Genomic DNA, 26,731 nt, shown 5'->3' on the forward strand with positions numbered 1-26,731 from the left:
TTGTTTTTGTCAACACCGTCAGTCACAATATAAAGAAAATTATTTCTAATTTATTTGGTCTAAAATGTATTTAGAGTATTTAAATCATTATCTGGCGTTCTTAGTACACATATGCTGTTAAATGTTGAATATTCACTTTTGTTCCTTTTTTATACTGTTTCACATGTACTCCTTTAAAAGATCGAACATCACAGAATGCTTACTTTAAGCCTATATAGAAAAAAGTAATGGGTTTTTTTTTATTTAAACTCATATTTTGTATTCAAAGAGACTATTACTTTAATAAATCAACAGTACTGAAGAAACCTATTGTAAGCATATTCATTTAAAACAAATACAACTCGGACGACGGTGACTTTAGAACTGATGGTGGTGACACTAATCTGACCGTGGTGACAGTGGCCTCATTTCAACATTAATTCCAAAATATATACCACTCAAGTTTATGGCTCCTTGCTTCATAACTTTATTTAACTATTTGGTCAAAAAACGTAACAATCCGGAGTACTGTGTAAAAGTACCCCATCCCCATATTGCCAAATATCAAATCATCCTAAGAATATATTATAAGAATAATGTACAATGTCACTGACATCATCTTAAACTGTCATCTACTCATAAAATAATTAATTATATTCTTCTGTAAACTGTATATTGGACGTGAAGTACAGATAACAACAATTGTGAGCACTGTGCCAAACGTTCAATAAGAAACATATACTGGAGGTTCAATTAGCGACAGGCTATCATATATAACAGTTAAAGTTGACTGTAATGACTATGGAATGGTGGGAAATGGTGGGAATTACAGTGAATGTTAGATTTGGTTAAATGTTTTCATGTCATTTTCATTTGGCTTTAGTCATAGGAGATGCATAACTTACAAGGGATATTGTATACTACGTGCTATGTAGGTAGGTAGTAATATAAGGAAATATAGGGTAATTACATAAATAAAAATATAAAAGAGGTTAGTGAAACAATACAGGTCATATTGGTATTTATTGTGATCAACAATTATATTCTAGCCTCCTTTGAGGACCATTTGGTTTAACCTGACGGTGGTGACAAAAACCTACTCTTTCACATGATTAGCATGAGTTAGCCATTAGCAATCGTGTATCCCTTCTGTTGCTAGCTACTTCAGACCTCTTCTTAAAAAGTTTACATTTATGTCATAATCTAATCTAATATTTTTAATAGAACAGAGACGGTGTTGACATGTTATGGTTGTGACAGTAGCATTGTACAAAAATATAAACAAGTTTAAGAGAAATCAGCAAACCTACAGGAGCTTGAGTGACCTTGAAGCATGCAGTAGAACTGAAGGTTTGAAAATGGGGTCTTCAGGAATGTAGTTGACCTTTTATTTGCCTGATTTTATTGCTTTTTGCAAATATCTGATAAATGGTGATGGTGGTGACGAATATGTGGGACATTTTGAGACAAAATAAAATAAATATTCTTCAAAACTCACTGTTTGTAGTTTTTAATACATATTACAATGTACACTTTAATGTGGTAAAGATATTATTCAATTCAGTTATTACTTTTTGGTTTTTTTAATCAAGTTGAAATGATTATCTCCTATCTGAGGACAACTGATTTTGCAGGCAGTGGGCCAGCATATAATCATTAAATTAATAAAAATAAACCTATAAAAGAACCTTAAATATGTGCAAAAGACTCCCTGATTATGACATTGATGCTTTTTATTCATGAAAATGTTATTAATTTCCAACAGAATTAGCAATTTTCTTAGTGGGACATGTTTTTGCCAAAGTTTCAAGAATCAGTGATATATATGCTGTATGTTCAATGTTTCCATAGATTCAAATGGATTAAGATCAGGACTCGTGGAGGATCATTTAATAATAGTGGTGTTTTTAATTAGACATTCTTTCGTGATTTTTGTTGTATTTTGGTTCATTATACTGCTGTTAATCTTAAGATTTTATTATTTATTATTATTCAGACATAGCAAAGCAGCCCCAGGACACATCTAAGTGCCCTTCATGTATCACAGTAGGTGTGGAGTTTTCATTGTTCTGTCCTTGAACACAGAGCTGATGATGATGCTTACATATTGCAGAAAGGAGAATATGAAGCTTTGCAGCTTGTCCACGTGCATTTTTAGAAAAATTAAATAGATTTTCATTAAGACTGAAAAGGTACAAAGAAGTTTGTCCATGTGTGTGTTGCCTTTTAGTTGATGTATTTCAAGTCATGGTGTTCTCCCTTTTTTTGCCACAACCACAACTGAAGCTATGACTCCACAGAGGAGTAAGTATTTTTCTTCTCTCACCTTGGCCACGATCTCCTGCTGGAAAACTAATCTACTATGTTTTTTTTCCAGGAGTTCACAGTGGGACACTGTCTCACAGATTCCTGAGTCATGTCTCTGGAAATAGACGGCTGCATCAAATGATCACGACTGAACTTTCTCAACAACCATTTTGGATTCCTCGCTCTTAAAGGTCCACTGTGGGAGAATTAGTGACATCTAATGGTGAGACTGTGAAACTATATCAAACGCTCCTCCATTCCCAAGCATGACTGAGAACTACAGTGGCCTTAACATATCACAACAAATGTTATTTCTGTGTTTGCACAGTAAGATTCCACTTTAAAAATGTCAAAGACACACACATGCTCGGGCTGGTTTGTCTGTTCAGGCTGCTTTTGAAACATAGCAGTGCAAAGCCTCTTTTCTTGTGTAAACTACACAAACTGAAAAACTGTTTTGTTTTTAAGGAATCTTGAATTCCGCATACTCTCTGAACCCAAAGCCCATGGAGAAAACCATCGATTTTACTTGACAGCATACAGGAGTGGCTGATCCACTGCTGCCTTCATCAGTGAGTTAAAATGTGTTGTTTTGTGATTTCAGCATTTTAAATCATGTGTTTAGATTTATTTAAAGGTGCCTTATGTGATAAATCTGTAGCAACTGGCCATAAAATCCTCCTAATATGTCACAGAGACTCAGGAATAATGTTCATATAACAAACTCACCAACAACAACAGTACAGCCAAAATATTTGCATTAAAAAATATATTTTGCAGACTGCAAATCATGTTTATATTTTGAAATCATGTTTTGGCATGTGGCGCCACCTACCGCCGTCTACCAATCGTCTACCAATCATTGCAGTCAGTAGAGTCTCTGCTGCCGAGCAACCCCGGGTTGCCAGTTACATCAGAAAACGAAACCTAAAAGACCTCGGTATTTTGAATTTGAATGTAGTAAATGTTTTTGGCCAGTCTTACATATGGCAGCTTTAAGTGGCACAAACAGACCAAAAGAGGCAGCAGTAGACTAGCAGCTTTTGTGTACCTGGCAAGATAAAAAATATTAATGTTCTCTATGGGCTTTGGTGGAGGAGGGAGCAGGACGTCTACAAATTTCAGTGTCCAGTGAGAAAGTCTGTGTAACAGCGAGATAAAGTAAAACACTTATTGTAAAAATACCATAGACTTGAGCTGGAATCAATTTTATTCGGTGACACTTTTGTGTTCCTGCTTTACAGCCATGGTTACGGTGTCTGTCTGTGCACACGCACCGCAATTACAGAACAGGATGGTGGCTGAGTACGTCTCTTAGGCTAGCTTTACACAACAACGATCTGAACACAAACCACAAAAGTGGCGTTGCGTTCCCACTTTTTATTTCGTGTTTAGAGGAGCGTCTTTGGGTGGACGCGGTGACCTATGCATGCAAATTGCAGAAGTGTGTGACATTTAATGTAGTATGCATGCCAGGTGGCTAGGTGGCACTGTGAAGCACTGTCATACAACAACACCAGGACCGCGCGCATGCGCTGAAACGTCCTTCTACTTAGCCCACAGTCGAAAACCAAAACATTAACTTGGCTTAATTGCTGAAATGACTCCTGGATAGGTATCAGAGCAGCTAAGGCAACTTGAATGTCAGGACTGATGGATATAATCCGACATGTTTGTTGTTGTTTGTCTGTACTGCACATGGATCTGACGTCAACACGTACGGGAGGATAGCCAGCGTGAGCAGCTCAGAGCACACTTTTGCGTTTTCAACCGCGTTTTTAAGATTTCCACTCTGGAGGGTGGGTTCATTTTTTTGCGTTTTTCAAGCCCCAAAAACGCCGTCAGATAAAAAATATTTCGTCTGTTTCACCCGGGAGCGTTGTCGTGTAAAGCCAGCCTTAATGCATGAGCTCAAGTCATTTTGTAAATAACCTTGTTGACATTCATGTTTCTTCACCACGCCACCTGTGCTTCGTCTCCTCTCGTGGCTCCTGCTGCTGCTGGAGGTGTAGAATGGGAATCCACTTCACTTCCCTCCCAGACAGACGGACAGACAGCTGCTTGTCTTTGGCAGGGACGACCGCGTTTGCCTACATCAGCAGCATATTAGTAAATGACAGGACCCCCCACTCAGACGGCAAACAGTACATTAGGTATTGGCCCTGATTACCAACGTTTGGCCCGGTCTAAGCCTGATGTAAACACATTCTCTGGCTCAATGTGAATTGACTTCATGTTTCTCTGTATGTGGCCGTGTCGCTCCTTCCCACTGCAAATACTGCGGCTTTTGACCGTCATTGTCAACGACAGTGTGCCCTCAGTGCAACAGGTGTGATAAGTCATTAGGCAAATTATTTGCTCTGCTCCACTATTTCCTACGAGTGTGAATGAAGCTTAAGCGGCGACAGCAGCTGTATGTAACTGCATGTGAATGTGATCATGAATGTGAATGGAGGGCACACACACACAGAGAGAGAGAGAGAGAGAGAGAGAGAGAGAGAGAGAGAGAGAGAGAGAGAGAGAGAGAGAGAGAGAGAGAGAACAGGAAGTAGGAGCAGAAACTTTTTTCTTTTAGTGAAACAAAATATTTTTTATTTTTTCCAAACATAAACTCATTCATATTATGTACAGCATGAAAATATAACACATGAGACAGAATTGGAGTGACTGCTGCAACGTCAGCTGCAGCCTCAGACAAATTTGAATATAAAAAATTATATCAAAATTTACAAAATATATAAAAAGTGCTCGTGTGGAAGGAGGTGGAGCCGCGTTTGCCTGTGAAACTCCATATATGTCCATTTAAATAGAAAGTACTAGACGTGTCGCTTAAAACCTTTAAATATATCAACACCCCGATGAAGGGAAGAAATGCTATAATGTTCCTCCGACACAGGATCACTATAGCTGCTTCCTGTGACTTCATACCACAGACACGTTGTCCATTGTGCACGCGCACCGCTCTACGATCATATTGGGGAACTCGGCCACTTCTATCTCGGTGTAGTCGCCTTTCTTCACCAGGTACATGATGGGCAGGGGGGCGCTCTCGGACACCGTGCACCGCCGCTCGCCGTAGCCGTAGTTGCGTTTCGGCTGCTTGCAGCCTCCGGTGCACTTGAAGGCCTGGTAGCCCGCTGGCTCGATGATCCAGTACTGCGTCCATGTGAGTGCGCGGAAGTCGATGTAGTACTGCTCTCTGCAGCAGGTGCCTTTGCTTTGGCTGACGTCGCAGTCTCCTCGAGAACTGAGGGGGAAAAAAAAGAAAAATATAGTTAGACAAGTGTTTTTTTTTTTAGCTGGTGGGTCATGGCAGTGTTTCGGGTTGGCCCAGAATGTCTTAGCTGCTTGTCATACAACTTTGTAATTATAATGTCTAACTTGGATAAGACATTTGCCAGATTAATTTGTATTATTTGAATTGTTCTTCGTCCTCCAATTACAAAATGATATTATATTACATTATACTATATTACACACATCAGTACAATGTTCAAAGTATAATGAGCATAATGAGTGACTCTTTATTTGAATCGCTCGTAGATATGGGTTAGGGTTATCTCCAAAAAGGTAAGGAGCACTTAAAATCACAAAGAAAATCCTGATTTATGAATTATTTCAGCATAAGTGTAAAATAATGAAGGCAACATCCATCAATGGAAACTAAAATCACCAGCCTGGCTGAATTCAAAATCACACAAAATCAAAGACTGTAATAATTAAGTGTTCCCTTTATTTACTAATTTATGGACTGCACATGAAGTGGGATTCAATTAAGAACCTATGGAATAAGTAATTTACCACGACAGTGCGCAAACTAAGGCCCGTGTGCCACACTGCCGCTTCTCCACTAATGAACGAAAACGCAGGCGGATACAGGCCCAATTGTCACGCTTATACAATATCCTGTATATCAAAAGCTCGCGCCCTTACCCGTATTCTTCGAGGTTGAGTGTGTAGAGGATGAGCTCAGGCTTCCCCAAGGTGTTGTCCGTCTGCTCCTGGGTGGTAAAGTGGACACTCCTGGCCAACTCTGCCGCGTAGCTGCCAGGTCTCTCGCCCTCGATCCACACCTCCAGGTGCATAGGTGTCTTCTGCTGCGTCTTGGACCAATAGTGCACCGCCTGAGTCACATCAAAGCTCTTCCAGCCGCTCTCATGAATGGGGATCAGCCTGCGAAAACGAGAGATAAGAAGCATTAATTATAAAAAAGAAAGAGGAGATGGTGGGTGTGTTTTCTGCAATTGAATTATGGTTTGGCACCGGCTTCCTCACAACAGGGGGGGAATCGAACCCTTACCTTGAGTCTACTAGCGATGTCCGGTTGGATCCGTTAGGTAACACCTCCACCCAGTAGATGCTGACCCGCGCGTTGCTGACAGCGCGGTGGTTCTTCCTCTCCACCGTGAAGCGCTTGTGATGGTTGGCGCGCTGGTAGAGCTTCAGCTCCGCCATGGTCACCTCGGTGTTATCCGGGATCCTCGCCTCCATGTCGAACACCATGCGGTACCGGGCGGTGTCAGAGTAAACGTACTCCCCAGAAATGTCTAAAGCACAAGACAGTTCCGACATTTTAGTCTCTTTACGTTGTTGCCGACAAACTTCTGCTTTTACGCACTGTTTACGCACGGGAACAACCGCGCTTCAAATTATTAATGTCACGTTATTTTTAAATTATTATTAAAGAAAAACAATCATATTTATGATTTTAACAAGTGAAATGTCCTTCCTTACCTGCATTGCCGGGGATTCCCCTCAGGATGCCCGCTAGGCTGGGCAGAGATCTGCGTCTCCTGCTGTGGTGCATCTTCAGCATGGACATGTACTTGTTTCTGATGTGCGCCGGAACCACCAGGTTCTCCAAATCCCTTTTTTGGATTCTGGGAACCTCATCCAAGCCCAGTTTCTCCAGCAGCGCGTCCTTCATATCCTGATGCGTAAAAGCCTTGGCGAGGCAGAGGAGAGCGGAGCACAGGAGACAAGCGCGGAGGAAATCCATGAGGGGGAAGAAAAAGGCTGAGATGTGTATAAAAAAAAAGAGCTGCACAGGTCACCCAGAGACAGACAAGTGTCCCCTGTCTCTTCTCTGGCCCCTTATATCGTTGCGGCCCTCCCAGTCGTTCGCACTTTGTCGATGGGGGCAGGGAAACCTTATCAGAACAAAGGTGACAATACAGCCCCATCCTAAACAGGATATCTAAGTGGCCATACTTCAAACAGCAACAATTAGACTCGAGTGCCAACCATATTGTGGAGGCGTAATTTCACAATAGTTTCACTAAAACTATGCTTGATGTTGTTGGCCATGGTGCCACAGTGAGAGAGTCTCACATTTAGCTTCTTATGGTGTCAAAAAATATCTTTTGGAAGCGTTTTCTTCCAGGAAATTATGGATGGAACTGTCAAATCTTTACATGTATTGGTCACAGCAGGAATTTAGAAATCCACATGACTTTTTGGCCTCATAATTTAGTTCAGAAACACAATCTTCTGGATAATGAGGTTGTTGGGAACAACTTTAAAGGCTTTTATTCTGGAAAAATGTTCACCTAGTTGGTGCTAAATGTACAGAGGAACTGTCAGATCCTTACAAATTTCATATCACTACAAACCTCATCTTAATTATTCAGATTTTGACTTTTCTTTTTTACCATCAAATAAATCAGAAAAATGTGACTTTATTAGCATTAATTTGAATTATTTGCACTGTTTTTGTCCAGATTTAGAACACGCTGCTCCTCACGTGCCCCAGACAGACAGACATTTCATCTCTTGACCCTGTGAACCTGAAGTGCCCTCTCTTCAGTCGCACCCTTGTCTACACACACACACACACCCCACACACACTCTGATGTGTACATTCCACTGCACGATGTCAGGCCGGGACAGTCTGGCAACAGCATGTCACAGACACAGTGGGGTTTATCTCTTTCTCGCCCGCTGCAGCTTCTCTGTGCAGCATGAGTTTAAAGAGCATCACCACATCAGTCTGTTCACTTTAGTCCAAGTGTGTAACACATGAAGGGAGTCGAGGAGGAAGTGGTGCAGAGCAGGGAGGAGGGCGGCAGAGGATTAGATGTTTATTCCGAGGCCCTGTCACCCATTCTGGGCCCTCTCCAGCAGATTAAAATTATTAGCCAAACAGACAGTTAATCCAGGGGCCGGGGGGCCGGCGTGGATGTGGATTGGGGCAGGCTCTTCACAGGTTGGTGATTATCTGATTCCATTGCGAGGATTTGCCTTGCCTTTTTTGTCACACAAACATTAGAAGAGGGCTGCTCTCGCTGGCTGCCCACAAGGCCCTGCCTGTGGTTGTGTATTGGGCGGTGTTTGCTTAGAGATGTCAGACAGACTGAAGGGACACACAGGAAGAGCAAATGACAGATGACTGCCAGACCTGCTCGCTCGCTGCAGTTACACTGGCTGCAGCTGACTAACAAGAGCAATTATTAATGAATGCAGGAGGCCTGAGAGCACAGTATCACACAGCCTAATGAAATATCATGATGGACTATACTGTGTGTGTGCAGACTGCAGACATTATCACGACTAGGAAACTTCACTCATTGCTATATTATTGCAGACACAGTTTTTAAATTCAGCATGAGTCAATTATTGTGAATGCACTTTTAAAAAGATATTATTTTTGCTCACTTCTCAGTTACCTGCTTTGCCAATTTTGGTTCAAACATGTGCGAAAAATAAGTTATTTAGTGCAAAGTCATAAGGATATGAAGTTATGTACAAAGGATGTTTGCTGTTTTTGTCTTATTTTGCATGTTTATTCTCCTCATAATTATTATTGTTATTGTCTATTTCTTCTTTTTATGTCATTACCCAGTGAAATAGCTATTTAAAAAAATATTTAAAATGTGAATGTGCTTGCAATAGCACAAACATTGTCTCTGTGTGTGTATGTAGCTTAATATTTGTCTTGTGCATCTTATTTTTTTTCATTGTGGAATGAGATATGTCATAAAATATTATTTATTTCACACTGTTCCACACATTTTCAAATCTATTCTTATAAAATGGCTGCTTAAAAGTTAAAGTTAAATCATTCATATCTATTGGCCACTCTTATTATTGACATTATTTATGTCATAAGTGCTGTTACACGTAAAATCAAGTCAAATCAATACTATTAAACAGAAAAAAAGATACTGTAAATGAGCCAAAAAAGTCACCTCTGAGGCTCTTTTATTCAGCCATAAACCTGTAGAAACTACATTAAGAAGAATATATACAACACAATGCTACGTTGCTACGTTTGCACAAATATGTATTATAATAGGTATTTTTTTGAAGTTTAAAAATGAGAATAAAGTTTTTTTCCAAATCATTTCTGGATCACACAGACGTTGATCCCTGTCTATGATCACATGTGTAGTGTAAAGGTGATCTGGCCGTACTGGTCTAGAAGCATCATCATCATCATCATCATCAGTGCAGACATGTAAATTCACAGCACATCTATTGTCCAGTCCAGCCAAAGGCCAGTCTAACAGAGTCCAGTGCTCCACAGCCTCACATGCACAGAGCCGTGCTGCTGCTGCTGCTGCTGCTGCTGCTGCTGCTGCTGCTGCTGCTGCTGCTGCTGCTGCTGCTGCTGCTGCTGTTGCTGCTGCTGCAGTGCTGCTCCTCGTCCCCTCACATTACAACCACTAATTTGGGAAATTAAGATGCCCTTTGTGTGATATTTCTCAGTCTTTCTTCCTTCCCATGCCAATCAAAGCCAAGTTGCCTGTAGTTCAAAGCTACATCTTGATGCTCCAATAGGTGCCATTTCTTTTCAATCAAAGGGCAACAAGCTCCCACAATCAACAACACAGGTGTTAATTAACATCCAGGCATTTGCATACAAAAGCCGTCCAATTTATAGGTCATTCCCTTCCATTTGTGAAACATGAAATCCCCTTTACCTGGAAAACAAGAGAGAAGTGCTGTTTGTAGAAGACAAGCTTCAAATGCTCACAGGAGACAAACAGCAGTGTTTGTAGACTTCAGGTGGAGAAACGTGGATGCTGCCACTCCAATCCCAATGCTCAAATATATACTTTCTATTCTAATGTTATATATAATTAAGCTTTAGCCTTATATTATTGCACAATTATAGTTCTTCTTTTCTTCATTTAATCTGCTTTTTACTGACCTTGAGTCATCTCCAATCTGTCTTTGTTATTGTGTTTGTTCTGCACCAAAACAAATCAAAGCATATCCATTTATGTATCATATCATTTACCAGTATTAATATTGAGCAAGATATGATGGAGCTGATGTATTTATTCTAAATGTGGACAGGTGGTTCTTTTCTTTTATTGTATCTTTATTTATTATTTATTCATCTTTTTCTTAAATTGTTCCTTTTTTAATTCTTAAAATAATATTTTTTTATTGCATGGACAGAGTTACAATCACGACTGACTGACATTAATCAATAAATTGGACAAATAAGTTGGATAGATAGATAGATAGATAGATAGATAGATAGATAGATAGATAGATAGATAGATAGATAGATAGATAGATTACTCGTGAAGACTATTCTTCACCCTTATATTTATTTAAAATGTGTATTTTGTATATTCTTTTTAATTTATTTATATTGAGATTGAAACACATACTTTTTGAAGTTGTCACGCTGCATGTTTAAATGTAGTTTCCCTCTCTTCCTTTCTCTTAAATTATATATAAAGTTGTAATTTAGATGTAATTGAATAAATAGTCTTAAAAGGGGGATTTAAATGCATTAATGAATGATAAGAGTATGTATTTCAGAATAACCAAACCTAGATTTCAGTAATTAAGAGGAATACACAAGTAAATTAACTTATTTCCCTTTTTTGAAATATTTCAATGTATTACCCTGTGAAAAATGAACAATAATCATTTATTGAAAATAACACAGATTGTAGTTCTTTATACATCAGAGCATCTCATTATAGAAACTCTTCCATGGGAACAAGGCAAAGCTGCTGCTGCTGCTGCTCCACAGAGTCAATATTGAACCTGTGTTGTTTCAGGGTAAATTTGTCATTATTCACATTATTCACATGGATAGAAGAGACTTCCTGACCTGCTTTATCTTAACATCAAATATTTGGGAGAAAGAAACAGTGAAAGAGACAAAGAAGGAGGGGAGAGGAGGGGACAGGGGGGGGCGCTCTTCTCCACTTTGCACCATAATGGCTCCCAAACATACGAGCTGCTGCTGTGTGTATGAGCGTCAGAGAGATGGATGTGACTGCAAATAATCATCATCCATCAGTCTGTCCGAGGGAGGGAGAAGCGCCAGACCTGTGCAGCGACAGCGCCATTATGACTCAATGGCTCAATGTAGACAAAGTGCAGGACAGTCTAATTGCATTTCACACACACACACACACACATACAGTTAATGACAGGCCAATCGGCGCTTTAATCCCACCACGGCAGACTTAACCAAATAGAACCAGACATGATTAGATAGAACTAACAATAATTATTTTTCATTCACTTTTCATTAAAGCACAGGGTTAAGTGGAGGCGTTTAGTGTGTGTGTGATGAGATTATGTGGATTTATGCACCATAAGTGTATGATACGTTATAATATTTATTATCTACTCTATTATATCAATACATTTAGATTATAGGGGGATTAAAAAAAAAGTACTGAAATTGATATGAAACTGGTGGGTGGGTTAGAGAACGAGACGAGACTTTAAACAGTTGTAGGAAGAGGCTTTGTGCAGCAGAGGGCGCTACAGTAGTGTTAGTCAAGCAGTCGTAGGCTTTAAAGGGAACAGCCATATAAAAAGCAGATGTCTCCCCATTAACACCTGAATCAATAAGACCTCTATTTGCATTTAATACCGACAATAGTAACTGTTGCTGTTGTATATGAATGAATTAATTCAACATGTCTCACTCCCTTTTTTATTTATGCAATTTACTCTTTTTAATCTTTTGTTTTTGCCTCATTTTCAACTTTTCTTTGTAGTTTGTTATTTAAGAATTTCCTATGCCCTTTTCACCTCATTTAAATAAAAAAAAACAGAACTTTTAAAAAAAGATGAATAATATAGTTAAATATGCTATAGGAAAAAAAACAGAAGTTATATTTTATCATATATTATATTCTGAGGTTGATTGGACAATATAGCCAAAACATTACCACTGTCAAAAAATAAAATAAAATAATATAGTTATCCAGATAATTAAAGTCAGTCTAAGTTGATTAAAAAAAAAGTTAAGGTGAAGCAATAGAATGATGTGACTGTGTTTGCACAGTGCATTATATATTAACATATTTCTAACTTCTTTTAGTGATATTGAAGAAAATTTCATGAATGAATATTATTATTAAATTATTACTCATACATATGTTCCCACTGGTAACTGCCATGGTGTAGTTAGAACAGCAGTTTCCTGAACTACTGTGATGAGAATGATGAATAACACCTGCGTATACATTCATTTTAATGGAAAAAGTTCTCATCAGGTCAAAATGTATGAAATAAGTTGCCACCACACCCATATAAACTATTCAAATAGTCTACACAGACATGACATTGATTCTGTGTAACACACCCAACACTTAACAACATGCAAGAAGACAACAAAGAGGTCTAATCAGTGAAATGTCAATAACTGATGTGTGCCGGATGCGGTGCATGTGCATGTGTGATAAGGTGACCTGGTTGTGTGTTGTTGTGTGGTGCGACGCACAAGAGTGAGTCAGGAATGTTGTGAAATACAGTGAAAACACATGTTTTTATCTTTACTACTACTGTTGATATATTGTGTTGCTCGTGCTTGCTGTTTCCAAACCAGCTTAATCAATCATGTGGTCATGGTTACACACACAGTGTAGAATATGTAAACTGTTATTGGGCCAGTTGTGATCAACTGTCATGCAAAGACGACATGTTTCAAATTACATCTCGGTCACCGGCTAAATGGATTTTATTGAACACATCTTGAGTGCTAAGTGCCTCTTTGTGCCTTCCTTCTCCATGGCATGGAAAAATAAGAGACATTGGAGCAAGAATTAATTTGAATTTGTTCTGGAATTTATAAAAATAAGTTTTTATTTTTGGTGTTTTCCAGTGTTCAGTACGTAGAGCCACGCTCACAAAGCTTCCTGCACCAATGATTCGGCTGCTTTGTGGCCTGTTAATCATTAATAGTTGTACTTTGAGAGGTGATAAGCCGCGCCACTTCAAAAGGATGCAAGATTTCCAAGCAGGAGATGATAATGGTGCCTGAGAAAGTGCATCAAGCCCTGCACAGTGTGTGTCATCAATTAGTTGAGCAATAGATCAGGATATCACTTTTGGCGTGAGGCTTTTTATGACACAGACAGTATGATAACTAGTGTTTACAACAATGTTAGATAGCAACCCAATCATAATAGCCTTGTTCCTTTTGTGGAGATCTTATCTGATTAACTCAGGACTGTATGTGTGACTGAGTGTGGATCAGTCTCTGATAAAGGACACAAGTTAGTGTTACTGTGTTGTTCTATGTGGCAGTTTTGACGTCTTTTGACCTTCTCTCTTCCTCTCTGTGCAAAATGGAAAAACTCTCTTCACGCAGAGTTATAATGAGGTGAGTGAGGTTAAAGGCTCAGTGTGTGTAACGTTTGTTTGGACCTTTATATCTACGCTTATATAAGTGTATCATTGCTTTAAAATTACATTCGCTTGGTTTCTGTGACCTTAGGCAAAGACCTTTATTGTCAGAGTCTTCACAGATCTGTGAAGTGACTTGTTTCTACGGCAGCCCAAATGGACAAAAACAGTCAAAGTCTTTGTTACTTGCTTTTTGAAGTTACTGAACGTTAATACACCGAGTAAGAATGACAACATTTCTGGTATGTGAAAGGTTTACAATGTTTTTCCATGTTATTTCATTCATTTTGAAAACATTTTTTTTTTAAATTCATACAGTTTTCATTGGTGTCAGATTATTTATAACATAATGTTGATGAACACTGGTTGGAAGGGCCCCCTGGGAATGTTTGCTTAGGGCCACTACAGACTCTAGAACAGGGGTCACCAACGTGGTGCCCGCGGGCACCTGGTAGCCCGCAGGCAGCCAATACGGTGCCCGCGGGCTCACTTCACTTCACCTCACTTGCATGTATCCGTATGATCGCTCAGTAAAATATCTTTGATATTGTTTATAAAAATTGGTAATCGTTAGGAGTAAGCACTGGAATTAATGTGTATGCAGTTGAATGCATAATATTAATCATCCATCCATCCATCCATTATCTACCGCTTTTCCTCCACCAGAGGGTCGCGGGGGGTGCTGTGCCTATCTCAGCAGACATTGGGCGATAGGAGGGGTACGCCCTGGACAGTTCGCCAGTATAATATTAATCATTTAAATGGTAAACAAACAAAAAAATATTATATGGTAGCCCTCCATATTATTTTTTACCCTTAAGGTAGCCCTCTGTCTCAAAAAGGTTGGTGACCCCTGCTCTAGAATCACATCACTTTCACTTTCGTGCGTTTCACTTAGAAGCCGGAAACAACTCGGATTTCTCGCTCTGAAAGTCGGAGCAATGTCACCGACTTAGCCATGGGTTTACAAGATGGCTGCCTCTCGTACTTACACTGCTGTTTTTACTGTTAATTGCACCTCAGTCTTATTTATTTCACAGTAAATCAGTCGTAAACGTCGTACAGACATGGTGCCAAGCTGTTTGTGTGTGCAAAATCCTGTGTAGAGCGTGTGATGCCACTCCTACTTCCAACCTTCGGCTTCTGATGTAAATATAATGTGCCATTAGACATGACAGACACTGTTCCACTAGCTACACACTCCGATCACACACCCTGGTATACAGTAGAACAGTATTTCTGATTCTGAGTTTCAGAGGAAGCGCCCCCCACAGTTTGAGAACCGTGGCCATACAGGAAGTGTAGCTGGTGTTTTGACTGTCATGGGTAGAAATCCTGTTAAAAGCCCAAAGGTGTCTACAGTTATTAGTTTGCTCTGAGCTTTAGGCCTCTCTCATCTGTGTGAGAACTGTCGCAGGAGCTGCAACATCCTGGAGGAAGTACACACACACTTGATGTCGTGGCCCTGCAAGGACACTGCAGAGGGTCCAAACCCTTCTGAGACACCTGTCTAACTTGATGTAACCATATTATTATAGGCTGCTGGACATTTGCATTAATGCAATACACAAGCCAAAGTAGGCAAGGTTTGTGAGTGTGTGTGTGTGTGTCGGTGTGTGTGTGTGTGTGTCCACTGCAACAGCACAGGTTCCACTGACGCACAGCACTGAGCCACTTAAAGGGACAGCAGCCATTGTTATTCCAGTCCGTAGAAACTGTGTCCTGACCGCAGCACGCTGACAGACAGCCTGCTGTTCCCATTCACAGTATTGACAGTCCCTCACCCCCTCACTCTCCCCCTCCTCACCCTCCCCTTCTCCGGGGCGGAGAAGGGGAGCAGATGCTGTGACGGGCGCCATGATGATGATGATGAGCTGGGGTTTTGCCAGCAGCAGCAGCAGCAGCAGCAGAGATGCTGTGGCGCAGAGAGATAGGCCGCCGCCTGTAAAAGGGATTCACTCCGAGACTCAACAAAGATGGCGGATGGAGTTGAGGATTCAGAAGTGTGCGCGTGCGCGTGAGTTGAACTTTTTTTGGGGAAAAAAAAAGAAGCATGACAAAGTCGGCACTTTCCGCGTCGCAGACAAAGAAGCTACGGTAAGTGGTTTGCGGGAGTTTATAAGAAAGTAGTTTGATACGCGGATATTGTCTGTAATGAGCAGCGTCGTGATATAAAGCTTCCATTTTTGACTCATTCATATTTTACTGCCGAGCCCCACTTCCCACAATCCAGCGCGGCGTTACGGACAGTGCTGTCTACTGGACTGTCTCCACTGTCGAGTGTATCTGGCAGTGAGCTGCTGGTTTCTGCTGCTGCTGCTGCTGCTGCTGCTGCTGGTGGTGGTTGCGGCTTGACTGTGCAAAGACAGCGAGCAGCGACCGACCGGTGTTCTGAGCCGTCTGGTTCCCTCACCAACTAGTTACTTTGCGCGTTCACGAGGCTTGTGCACAAGCAGCCTTGTATCTGCCGCTGTGCAGAGGCGCAGCTTGTGAACAGGCAAGGCAGGCAACTGCTTGGGGCCCCGAGCTGATAGGGGGCCTCCGACACTCGTAGCCTGAGGGCTGGTTTTACTGAAATGTGCAGTGACCAGCCGCCTCCCCGTCCCCCTTAAACAACAGTATACAACTCCATGTTATTTCATTCATTTTGAAAAAATATATATTTTTGAACTATTTTTCATTGGTGTCAGATTATTTGTAACATAATGGTGAACACTGGTCAGAAGGGCCCCCTCGGAATTTTTGCTTAGGGCCCCTACAGACTCTGCTTGATGCATGAGCTGCCTCACTATTTCTAAAATGTGACAAATAATAATAAGTTATGATAAATGACTATAAGTGCAAATGTAGGCATTATGTAGAATAAGTAAACCCAGTGACGTGCACAGACATTTGGAAGGGCATGGGAAAAAAGGGCACCTCCTGCTAAAAAATGTAAAAGCATGCCACAGCGTGAACTATTCATTTTAAAATTAAATAGTACACGTATGATAAGCTCACCACAACATCATTTTACATGTTACTGCAACAAGATACACTTTTAAATATTGTGTCCCAATCCAGTTTTGAACACACATCACTACAGTATTCAGTCTATTTCTGTTTATTGTCTTTTGTTTTTAGTGTTATCTTCTTTAGCAACAGTCTGTTTTTTTTATTATCCAATGAACTACTGGGTTTTGTAGTTCATTCAATAAAAGACAGCAGGTGAAAGTTTGGCTAACTTTAGTAATTGTCTGTTCTTTAGCTGGTTCTTATTCAATGAGCCATGAATCACTTTCTAGTGGCGAGCTACTTTATTGTGTTTTTTTCATGGTAGTAATTATAAGTGCGATGGAAAATGAACATTGACATTGACATTTAACAGGTGCTTTGTCTCAGGTTCAACTGACTCAGCATCACGTGCACAGGTGCACAGGTGCACAGGTGCACGTCTTGACTGTCATAAATGTGTCATATTTCTATGGCACTGCACACACAGCAGCCCTTAGGAAGTCACCTGCTAAGGTTGAAGTCTGTCAAACTGACCCATTAGACCAGGGGTCTCAAACTGGCGGCCCCTCCAATCGATAACATGCGGCCCCCCCACTTAATATCATGTTATAATGAAAACATGGCCCACGACCTCACTGTCTATTAAACACAGTGTGTAACTGAGGCACAGCTGCCAGCGATAGAATATATAATGTTTTTTATAACAGTAATAATAAGACATTTGGTCATAATTATCCCATTATTTAATGTATTATATACGACATTCAATTACATATACAGTATAAATATGCTTGTTAGGGCCCAAGCCAGGAATAGAAGCGGCTGAAACGACTCCCGGTACGAATTTTAATTACAGTTGTCCACACTATTATTTATGTAATGTAAAATAAATGTCTGTTTTTGATCTTAAAACATACATTTTGCATCATAAATAGTATTATTAAGTATGCGTGTGATATCATGATGCAATATTATGAACAGTTGTTTTTTCTCCCACTTTTAGTTCTCTAGGCCGGCCCCCTCTTGACCACATTAGATGCGCATTGGCCCCCAGGTCATTTGAGTTTGAGAGCTCTGCGTTAGACAGTCGTGCCATTGACAGGTGGACTCTTGTCTTTGATTTGCTTTGATGGGATCAAATCTAATCCCTTGAATCTCTTGGAATCGTGAATCTATCTCTTTGATGACTTTGATGCTCTGCGACCCAAGACACAGGCACACACACACAGACATGCACAGACAGACAGACAGACATTTCTTGATTTAATTTCTTGAAGTAATAGATAACTGTTCACCATAGCTTTACATCTGTAATTCAGGGCTAAATCAAATGTATACAGTAGCTTTAAACTACAACAGTTTACCTCTGCTTCAGTCAAGTGGCTACAACTACCTACACCACTACTAAATCAACAGGTATGCTCGGCTTAATGTAACATTATGCTGCCAACTGCCTTAAAACTCCAACTACCAGCAGCCATTTTGACAGGCCACAGGTGTAAACAGGGCCGGCCCAAGCCTGAGCTGAGATTTGGGGGGTGCCCCCCCACCACCACCCCCTTGGAGTACCTAGTGTTTGACTCTTATTGATGTAAATATAACACTATAAATTGCATTAATTATATGTTTTTGTGTGTGTGTGTGTGTGTGTTTAATCTTAGAGTGCGTGGTGATAAAAAAAAATCAAACCAAATAACTTTAGACTCTGGGTGTAAATGATCAGTGGATGATGGCTGTGTTCCATGTGGCTTCTTGGGTTTAAGGCACATGCTGGTTCACTTTCACACTGTCCTGACATACATGTAATAAGCAGAGGCTTCGTGAATATGATCAGTAACACATGCTTTTCTTCGCTACTTGTCAAAATGGCTGCTGTGCAAAGAGTCAATTTTCATAAACTTAATATCTAAGTGGAACCACGTATGCCGTGTTTGCTTCCAGTGTGTTTTTTCCATGTGTTAGAGGTGTAAATAATCATAGTCAATACTTTGTTCGAGAATGCACGAGCATCTCAGTCACTGCAGAGCAGACAGGGGCAGGAGGACGCCGCTGCGTCCGCGTGCTCGCGCAAGGACACCAGTTGGTGGGGAACCAGAAAGCGCATAACACCAGCGGCGGAGGAAGGCAACGACAGGGGGAAAGGACAACGGGAATTTAGGCTGTGTCCCGTATTTGGAATAAGCAGGAGCAGACTGCAGCTCTCCTCCTGGCGTCAAACAAACCAACTCCGCTGTAACCTTCAGCGAGAACCCGCATTTTGACGGCGAACTTAACGAGTCACTGTAACTCTTCAGCAGCCCGTGGTTTTGAACTGGGGGAGAAACTAAAGCGACGTTTCGGGACGAAGAATGGGATTTAAAGAACCTATCTGCCAGTACTGAGTTGTGAAAACAAGGGGATATTTTTTCCCAGTTGGATATAAGAATAGCAAATAACGCCGAAACGACCTGAATTCAGTTCAGGTTTATTAACACGGTGCATATCATATGTCCACTCCTGGAAAAGGGGTCCAATGATGGCATTTAAGAGCGGAGAAAAGTAGCGTTAACGTTAGCTCGCTGGCTAGCTCAGTAGCTAACCTAGCAGGCTGCTAACTAAGCCTGTGTCGCCCTTCCAATCCTGGAGCAGCGGAGGGGCGCTGGGGCTTTGTAGCATTGCGGATCTGCCTTGCATTTTTGGGTTGCTGCAGGAATGGAGAGCCCCAGAAATCTGCCACATCTACTCATGAGGATTTGTTGAACCACTACGACTCTGTTATTTTACTATTCGCCACAAAGAGAAGAGCAGAAAGTTCCAACAAACGGTGGGATTTTATCAAAATTAGCCGGCCCGGGGCAGCTTGGGACTACTTCTTATGTGGGGATTGGTGTTAAAAAAAATGGGGAAGTGCTGCACGTCTTATCCACCTCTTAGATACTGGACATCGAGAGGGAGATCATGAATAGGCTGGTTTTAACGCGGAATTAGCCCCGGCTTGTCCTAAACTCAAATCCTTTTTTATTTTCAGGACATATTCAAGGTGAGCAAACTTCTTTACGGGCCCTCCTGCGCTCACTAACAGGCCGAGGGGGTGTTTGCTACTCTTCCCTTCCTCTCTTAACTTCTCCATCATCATTACTTCAAAAACCAGCAAGCCGGAATAATGTCGGGAGAGGTGCGTTTGAAGAAGCTGGAGAAGCTGATCCTGGACGGGCCAGTTCAGTCCACAGGCCATTGCCTGAGCGTGGAAACACTGCTGGATATCCTGGTGTGTCTCTACGATGAGTGCAACAACTCCCCGCTCAGAAGAGAGAAAAATATCTTGGAGTTTTTGGACTGGGGTAAGAAAACTTTATTTATTATCCTGATTCATTGTATTGCCTTTTGTTTGGGCCCATGCACCCAGCCTCTCTTGTCTTTTTGGTAAGATGATAGGCTAATAATGTTGGTGGTGCAGTGGCCCTCCCTTCCCCATCACATTCCTTTTATAGTAGTAGTGGAGCTCTGTTGGCCTCAACTCTTCTCACTCAAACCCTCCCTGAAACTACAAACAAGGCCAGTTTATCTTCTGCAAGTAAATGTTTGATATTTCTGGGGAAAAAACGTGCAGAATGACCACATCAGCAGTCACGTCAAAAAGCAGTTGAATTGGAAAAAGAGAATGAAAGAAAGAAAACTTGGTACCAAGTTGACAGTTGGTGGATTTCCTCCAACCTGTGTTTATTGCTCGTGTTTGCACATGTAATCTCAAAACATTGAAATATCACGTAAGTTTTTACACTTACATAAAAGTCTGTTTCGGATAGACTTGGCTCATAAAAGACCGAGTGCAAGAAGCAAATATTACTGCAATATAGATGGAGAGATGCAACAAAAAGTAAATTGCCTTGTGCCTTCTTATCCCTTTTTTTGTGCTCCACCTACTGCTGATCTTGACGAAATAATTCCCAAAATACATGCATGCTTAAACGCAGCATGCTTTCTTTTCTTTTTGTAAATTGGGTTAGAATTTGATGTATATATTCAATGTGATGAATGTAAAACATCATTTAAACTGTTACATTTCCAGTCAATAACATTTTAAGAGCGTGGTTGCCGTAGTTACAGAAATATTGAAATACAAAGATGCACTCCTTTCCACCTTTACACTGAGTTCATGCTTGTAGTCATACATTTACATAACTGCCTTTTTGATTTTTTATTAAATTATTTGGTTCATTTTATTGTTGGCTACAAGCGGAATTTAAAAGTGTCTGTTTTAGAGCAAAAGCAGAAAATTATCACTCGAAGAGATGACAGCGAAAACATTACACATTAAATATCCACTGTGTGTGTGCGAGAGAGTGAGGGTGTAAGCTAACATTGGCAGATGTTCTCCGTTTTGCTGCTGCCTGGGAAAAAGGGTATACAAAACTTCCCCTTTCAGTCGTTCTTATTAACTGTACCAACACTTCAGACCCATGGCTTTCTTCTTCTCTGGTCTAGACATTTTTGAGATGAGTAGTGAGGCTTTTTAGGTTTGATGTTTCTGGCATCCTTTGTGTTGATTGGATGGTTGGTGGTGGGTGGTACAACAGAAGTTTGAGGCCACAAATGAAAATTTATTTCATGAAAATACTGCACCATTGCTATCACTGAAACCAGTATTTCAGTATGTTTCCTCAATCTCTGACCTATTATAGTCATTTCAGGTCTTAATATAATATATGTCTTTATAGATCCTTTCAGTGAAACCAATTTACAAGGAGGAGACATTAAATATTTATGACATTAATTTGAGCTGGATTTTAAGCAGACACACTTAAATGTTGGTCATGAATCAAGGAAAGATATAAAGATTTCTCACAACATGTTCTTCTGAATATGCACTCTTTCAAGTAAGTGCCACCAAACCCTCTTAACTTCAGTTTGCTTTTCACAGCTTTGCATGTCAGTTTGTTTTCCTTTTTATGGGTGTGTACGGGTGAAAGGTTGCTTATGACATACATGGCTTCCTATTAACCTCTTCTTCCCCGTTTCCCCCGATACCGGGGGCAGCGTCACACGCAGCGACAATAAAAGCCATACAACCATATCTAACTTTTATAAACACAGACTGAATCATAATAAATCTCAAATGGCATTTATGATGCCAAATGAGAGAATGCATAGACATTTATTTACTAAAACCTCTGTAATTTTATTCTTCTTCACTTCAGCAGCATTAGATCCACATGTTACATGTCCTCCATGCGTTTTTAAGCTCCTACTGCATATTTTAAAGGTGATATTTACTTTAAAATGCAACATTTTTTTAGGCAAGAGAAAAAAAAATCCTTTAAAACTGACACAGTGGCATCTGCAGTGAAACTTACACCTGTGGTGGAAATGTCACAAGTGTTATCTTTATTTTGATACCAAGATAATCCACATAGAGCTTGTAACTGCAGAGATTTACTCTATTTAGTTTGGGCATGTCATTTTCGAGCAGGGACTCCAAAAAGAGGTTCAGGGAAGAAGAGGTTAAAGACGCTGATATGACAAAGTAAAACAGTGGAATTTTGTTTCCATCTGCTGCAGATGGAGATTAGTGGTATAAATGTTTTACTCGGAGTTTGATTGGTTTAAGAGGACGAGCAGAGTTGGGGCTAAGAGCTCTGTAACTTCGCTCCTCTAGTTAAAGCAAGGTTTGAAAAAACACAACTGGCAGGAAGACCACACACACACACACACACACACACACACACACACACACACACACACAAATGATTGAGCTGTGTGTGTGAGACATCAGGGGTTTGGTTTGTGCATGAAGCAGGAATGTGAACAACTCACCTTTTTTATCTGGCGCAGAGGCCCAGCTCGCTGCCGGAGCATGCCTGGCTGGTCTGCTTGTGCTTTAAAGCCCTAAAAGAAGCAGAACCACTTTGAGGCAGAGCATGAACAAATCATTGCACCAAATGTGGGCAAATTAATATTGCAGCAGGCAAAATGAAAGAAAAAAACAGAAGTATAATGGAAAGAAAGTAGTATCTGTATCTATATTTGCGTGTGTCAGCTATTTATTTAATCGTTTGAACACTTAAACATACAATATTAAACAGGCTGCATAATGGCACTGTCTAAAACATACTGGAGGGCAGATTGATCAATAAAATGGTGGTCAATTTTGGCTGTGGTTGTCAAATTGGTCAACCCCACCAGCCACCATCTGAACATGTTAAATTCTGTGCTTAAAACTGGAGTTACCCTGGCTGGTAAAATACTGGACGTGGCTGGATTTGGTGGTTTTGTGTGTGGAGATGAAGAAGTGCTTTCCTCTAGGGGTGGAGAAAAAAGAAATTGTGATAGATCTTGTTTTTTTTCTTTTGTGATGATAAAAAAGTCTCCCCCAGAATCATGCTATTTGTACTACCCCGATAAATGGAAACGGCTAAAAGCACCTAAAAATATTTCTCTTAATCTGTGTTATGCAATCCAGAGTTTTGAAATCTTAATTTCAAGCATTCAAGAAACCTCTTGAATGTCATCACTTCTGCTAACCTCCATGCAGTCCACTCACTAAATGATTGCGGCTGCTATGGAAATCTGCACCCAAGTATTGTGATACAATTGAATCACAACAAAAGCATATCGTCCAAGTCCAAGTTATCCAACCATGTTTATTCATCGCACATGTATTGGTTCTGTTAGAGCAGTACACTTGTGGCCTCGTTAGTTTTCCGGGGCTGTGCTGCTGAAAACCTGCCCATGCAACTGGCCCTGAAGCAATGCCAGTGTGCCCTGGCCTTTAAGGAGAGGTGCCCTATGCTTTGGTGCCAAGTGGTGATTTCATCCTGACATTTCCCTGTGTTGACACTTGAAACTCCCTGACTGAGCTCGTCCAGACACAACATGCAGACTTAGTGTCAGTGTCATTATTGTGCTAGAGGTCCCATGTTGCTGCTTTGTTATATTCCAATTCAAAGACATTTATATGAGAATCCGCTATTAAATCAAGTAGCAAGAAGTTGATGAAGCTGAAGAAAGTGAATTTAGACCCTAAAGACCGTTTTTGTTTACTCGAAAGAAAAAAAAGAAAATGGGAAACTCATTGAATATATAATGAAAAAGTCTTGTAACTCAATTGTGAAATTCAACAACGTACAATGTTGTTTGATAAACTAGCGCACAAACATTGCATCCATACATGTTTTTTGAAGAGGTGGTTTGATACTGTCGCTTTAATGTTTATTATCTGTGTCAACTTCACTCGTGACCACTTCAGGATGAGCCATGTTGCCGTTATGACTGTATACTGTGTATACAGTGAATGTGTAATGCACTGGGGAGAGAGGAAATTAAACCACAGTGGACCAAATTAGGCATTGTAATACAATGTTGACATTGACTTGGCACTTTATTAGTCTTCCTCATGTCATGTTCAACAGTTTGAGAGTTATTAAGTGTTTGCACACGGAGCAGAGGCCCATTTTTTCACTCAGAGCGCCTCCCCTCTGGTAAGACCCAGAACGTGAAAATATAGAGTGAAGATTGCAAGCAAGTGTTCCTGAATTCTGAAGCTGTGGTGGAGAAATTTTTGCTGTGGCCACAATGAAACATCTGTAGAAGAAACCCTGATTTATGTATACTACAAACAAGATGTGGAACAAAACACGATGCAGTGGTATATTGTCATCCTGATGTGATGTACTGTATTTATCCATCCATCTATCCATTATCTACCACTTAATCCTCCACAGGAGGGGTGCTGTATCTATCTCAGCTGACATAGGACAGTTTGCCAGTGTGATATATGTATGTATTTTAGCACAAGCACATCATCATCTTTATCTATATGTGTAGATATAGATATAGATGATGATGTGCTTGTGCTAAAATATTCATATTTTAATTAAAGAAAGTAATCATGCTAAAAAAAATGTACCCTGCCAGTTCAACTCACTAGCATCACTTCTCAGTGACTACTCATGCTGGTGTTTCTCAAACCAAACCAGGCTAATGAGGGTAATGTGAACGGCAGCAGAAGAAGTTGAGATCGAGATAATGGCAGACACTAGGGCTGGGCAAAGTTATATCCGGGTATATTTTGGCTCCAATGCTTTATTTTCCAGCAGTTGTTTTCATCCACCAATACCCAAACAGCTGTTTGATATAAAAAGTAATGCTTCACAAGGATGCCACTTCTTCTTGGGGCTGTGAGAACTCAGCTCTCCTCTTCAATGAAGAGATGCAATCGATTTGTGTAATTCTGTAATGTGTTTAAAAATGCATCGGCACAATTTAAAAACACGGTATACCACCCAGCCCCAACGGACAGTGTAACCCTAACCCAATATTAAAGGGAATTTGTGGGAATTCATGGGAATAAATGATACATTTTCAAAATCGAAGTTTGGGAACTTGAATATAGTTAATTATATGTTGTAATAATAATGTACAGATGATTTCTAGAAACCTGAACTATTGAAGCCACACATTTGAGCCCAACATGTTTTTGATGTTCAATGAAAGAATTGATTGTTCAATGGAATATTTGTATTTCTTATTGATTCCTGTATATTACCACAATTCCCATGACGCGTTTCCCTCTATCTATTCATCTTCTCCCGCTTTATCCTCCAATCTCAGCTGACATAGATCCTTCAAACTGCGCTTCACCTTTAGGTGGACAGATGCCAGATGTCATAATGGATTGTAAGTCCATATATCAATAGTTGCTAAACAATCACTATTTTGTGATATTATCATTATGTATGTATAATGTATTGCATCACAAGAAAAAAAACTATTACCCCAGTTTGGACAATATAGTATGAACCAGTATAAGCACTGTTCCCTGAAGACATTGCATCAGGGCTCGGTGGGGTGGATCCAGTGAGTCACACTGTAATGGTGTGACGCAGACAATGAGGATAAGGTGTATGTGTTTCATCACGAGGCTGCTGGATGTGAATACAAACCATGCTGATGAGTAGATTTTCATCTTTTGGGAAAATATTGTGATATTGCACATCTACCAGATAGCAGACCACACCTTTGAGATTAAGTCACCAACAAAAATAAGGTTTAATAGAGGCCAAGTCTTAACTTGCTCCCTAAACATTTTGGAGGGTCACCACTCCCATGTTTTTTCTTTTTTTGCTCAGCAGAGCATCCACCCAGAGAGTCTCAGTGCTGTTACACACGCAGCATCTTTGGCATAAGTTGGACAATTACAAGCTTAATATTAGCCAAAATAATAATAATAATAATATCAAAGCATTAAAACACTATGAGGGCTCATGTATCCTGTTAAGACATTAATCCAATTGAAGTGTTTGCCAAAACATTACTGTGCACTACATAACCAGAGTTTCCAAGGTTTGATTCCAACTGCATAGTTTTACTGCTGCTTGTTTGCGTCTGTACAGTTACATTTCATTTTTAAAAAGACAGCATTAAAACACTTAAAGCAAAGCTTAAAGTCACAGTGACATTGTTAACTCTGCATTTTTATTCTCTTTGTGTCATTCAAAAAGAGTTTTTATTTATCTCAAACTTAAGTGTTGAGCTGTGACCGCTGACTGAAACGGGCAATATTAGATAAATATCAGTTTATGGCCCTCTTAAACGGCCCCTTTATAAGCCCACATTCTTCTGATTAAACACCCTGAAGCCAGCCAAGGTGGCACCATACCCAGTGCTTGTGAACATTAACTATTGACGTGGAGGTTCTGGGAAAAAATATTAAGAACTAAATAACTTTGTCGAATCCAACTGTACGTGTGTGAACAACACAAACCTCCACAGCAACAGATCTCAGCAGCACTTGGTACAGTATTGTGGGACATTGTAAAATTATTTTAGATTAATAAACTACTTTGGTCCATGAAATGTT

The 26,731-nt window shown here is 40.3% G+C and overlaps 2 protein-coding genes across 3 annotated transcripts in view; one reads left to right on the top strand and one right to left on the bottom strand.

Annotated features, from left to right (window-relative positions):
• Positions 1-5,208: 5,208 nt before the first annotated feature.
• Positions 5,209-7,469, bottom strand: lft1 (lefty1; the record flags this gene model as incomplete). Its single annotated transcript, XM_083898794.1, is given in 9 exon segments — positions 5,209-5,533; positions 6,220-6,459; positions 6,587-6,833; positions 7,021-7,288; positions 7,291-7,342; positions 7,344-7,395; positions 7,398-7,434; positions 7,436-7,454; positions 7,456-7,469. Coding segments are annotated over 9 exon segments (1,254 nt in total).
• A 12,566-nt stretch (positions 7,470-20,035) lies between these two features.
• cdc42bpab (CDC42 binding protein kinase alpha (DMPK-like) b) overlaps positions 20,036-26,731 on the top strand; it is a gene marked incomplete at its 5' end in the record, with an annotated part of 73,037 nt that continues 66,341 nt past the window's right edge. For both annotated transcript variants that reach the window (XM_083898821.1, XM_083898822.1), the window contains one exon: positions 20,036-20,213. In XM_083898821.1, coding sequence (XP_083754947.1) covers positions 20,036-20,213 — 178 coding nt within the window. The remainder of the gene's footprint in view (positions 20,214-26,731) is intronic.

Source organism: Microchirus variegatus (genome assembly GCF_963457635.1).
Source record: "Microchirus variegatus genome assembly, chromosome: 12".
NCBI lineage: Eukaryota > Metazoa > Chordata > Actinopteri > Pleuronectiformes > Soleidae > Microchirus > Microchirus variegatus.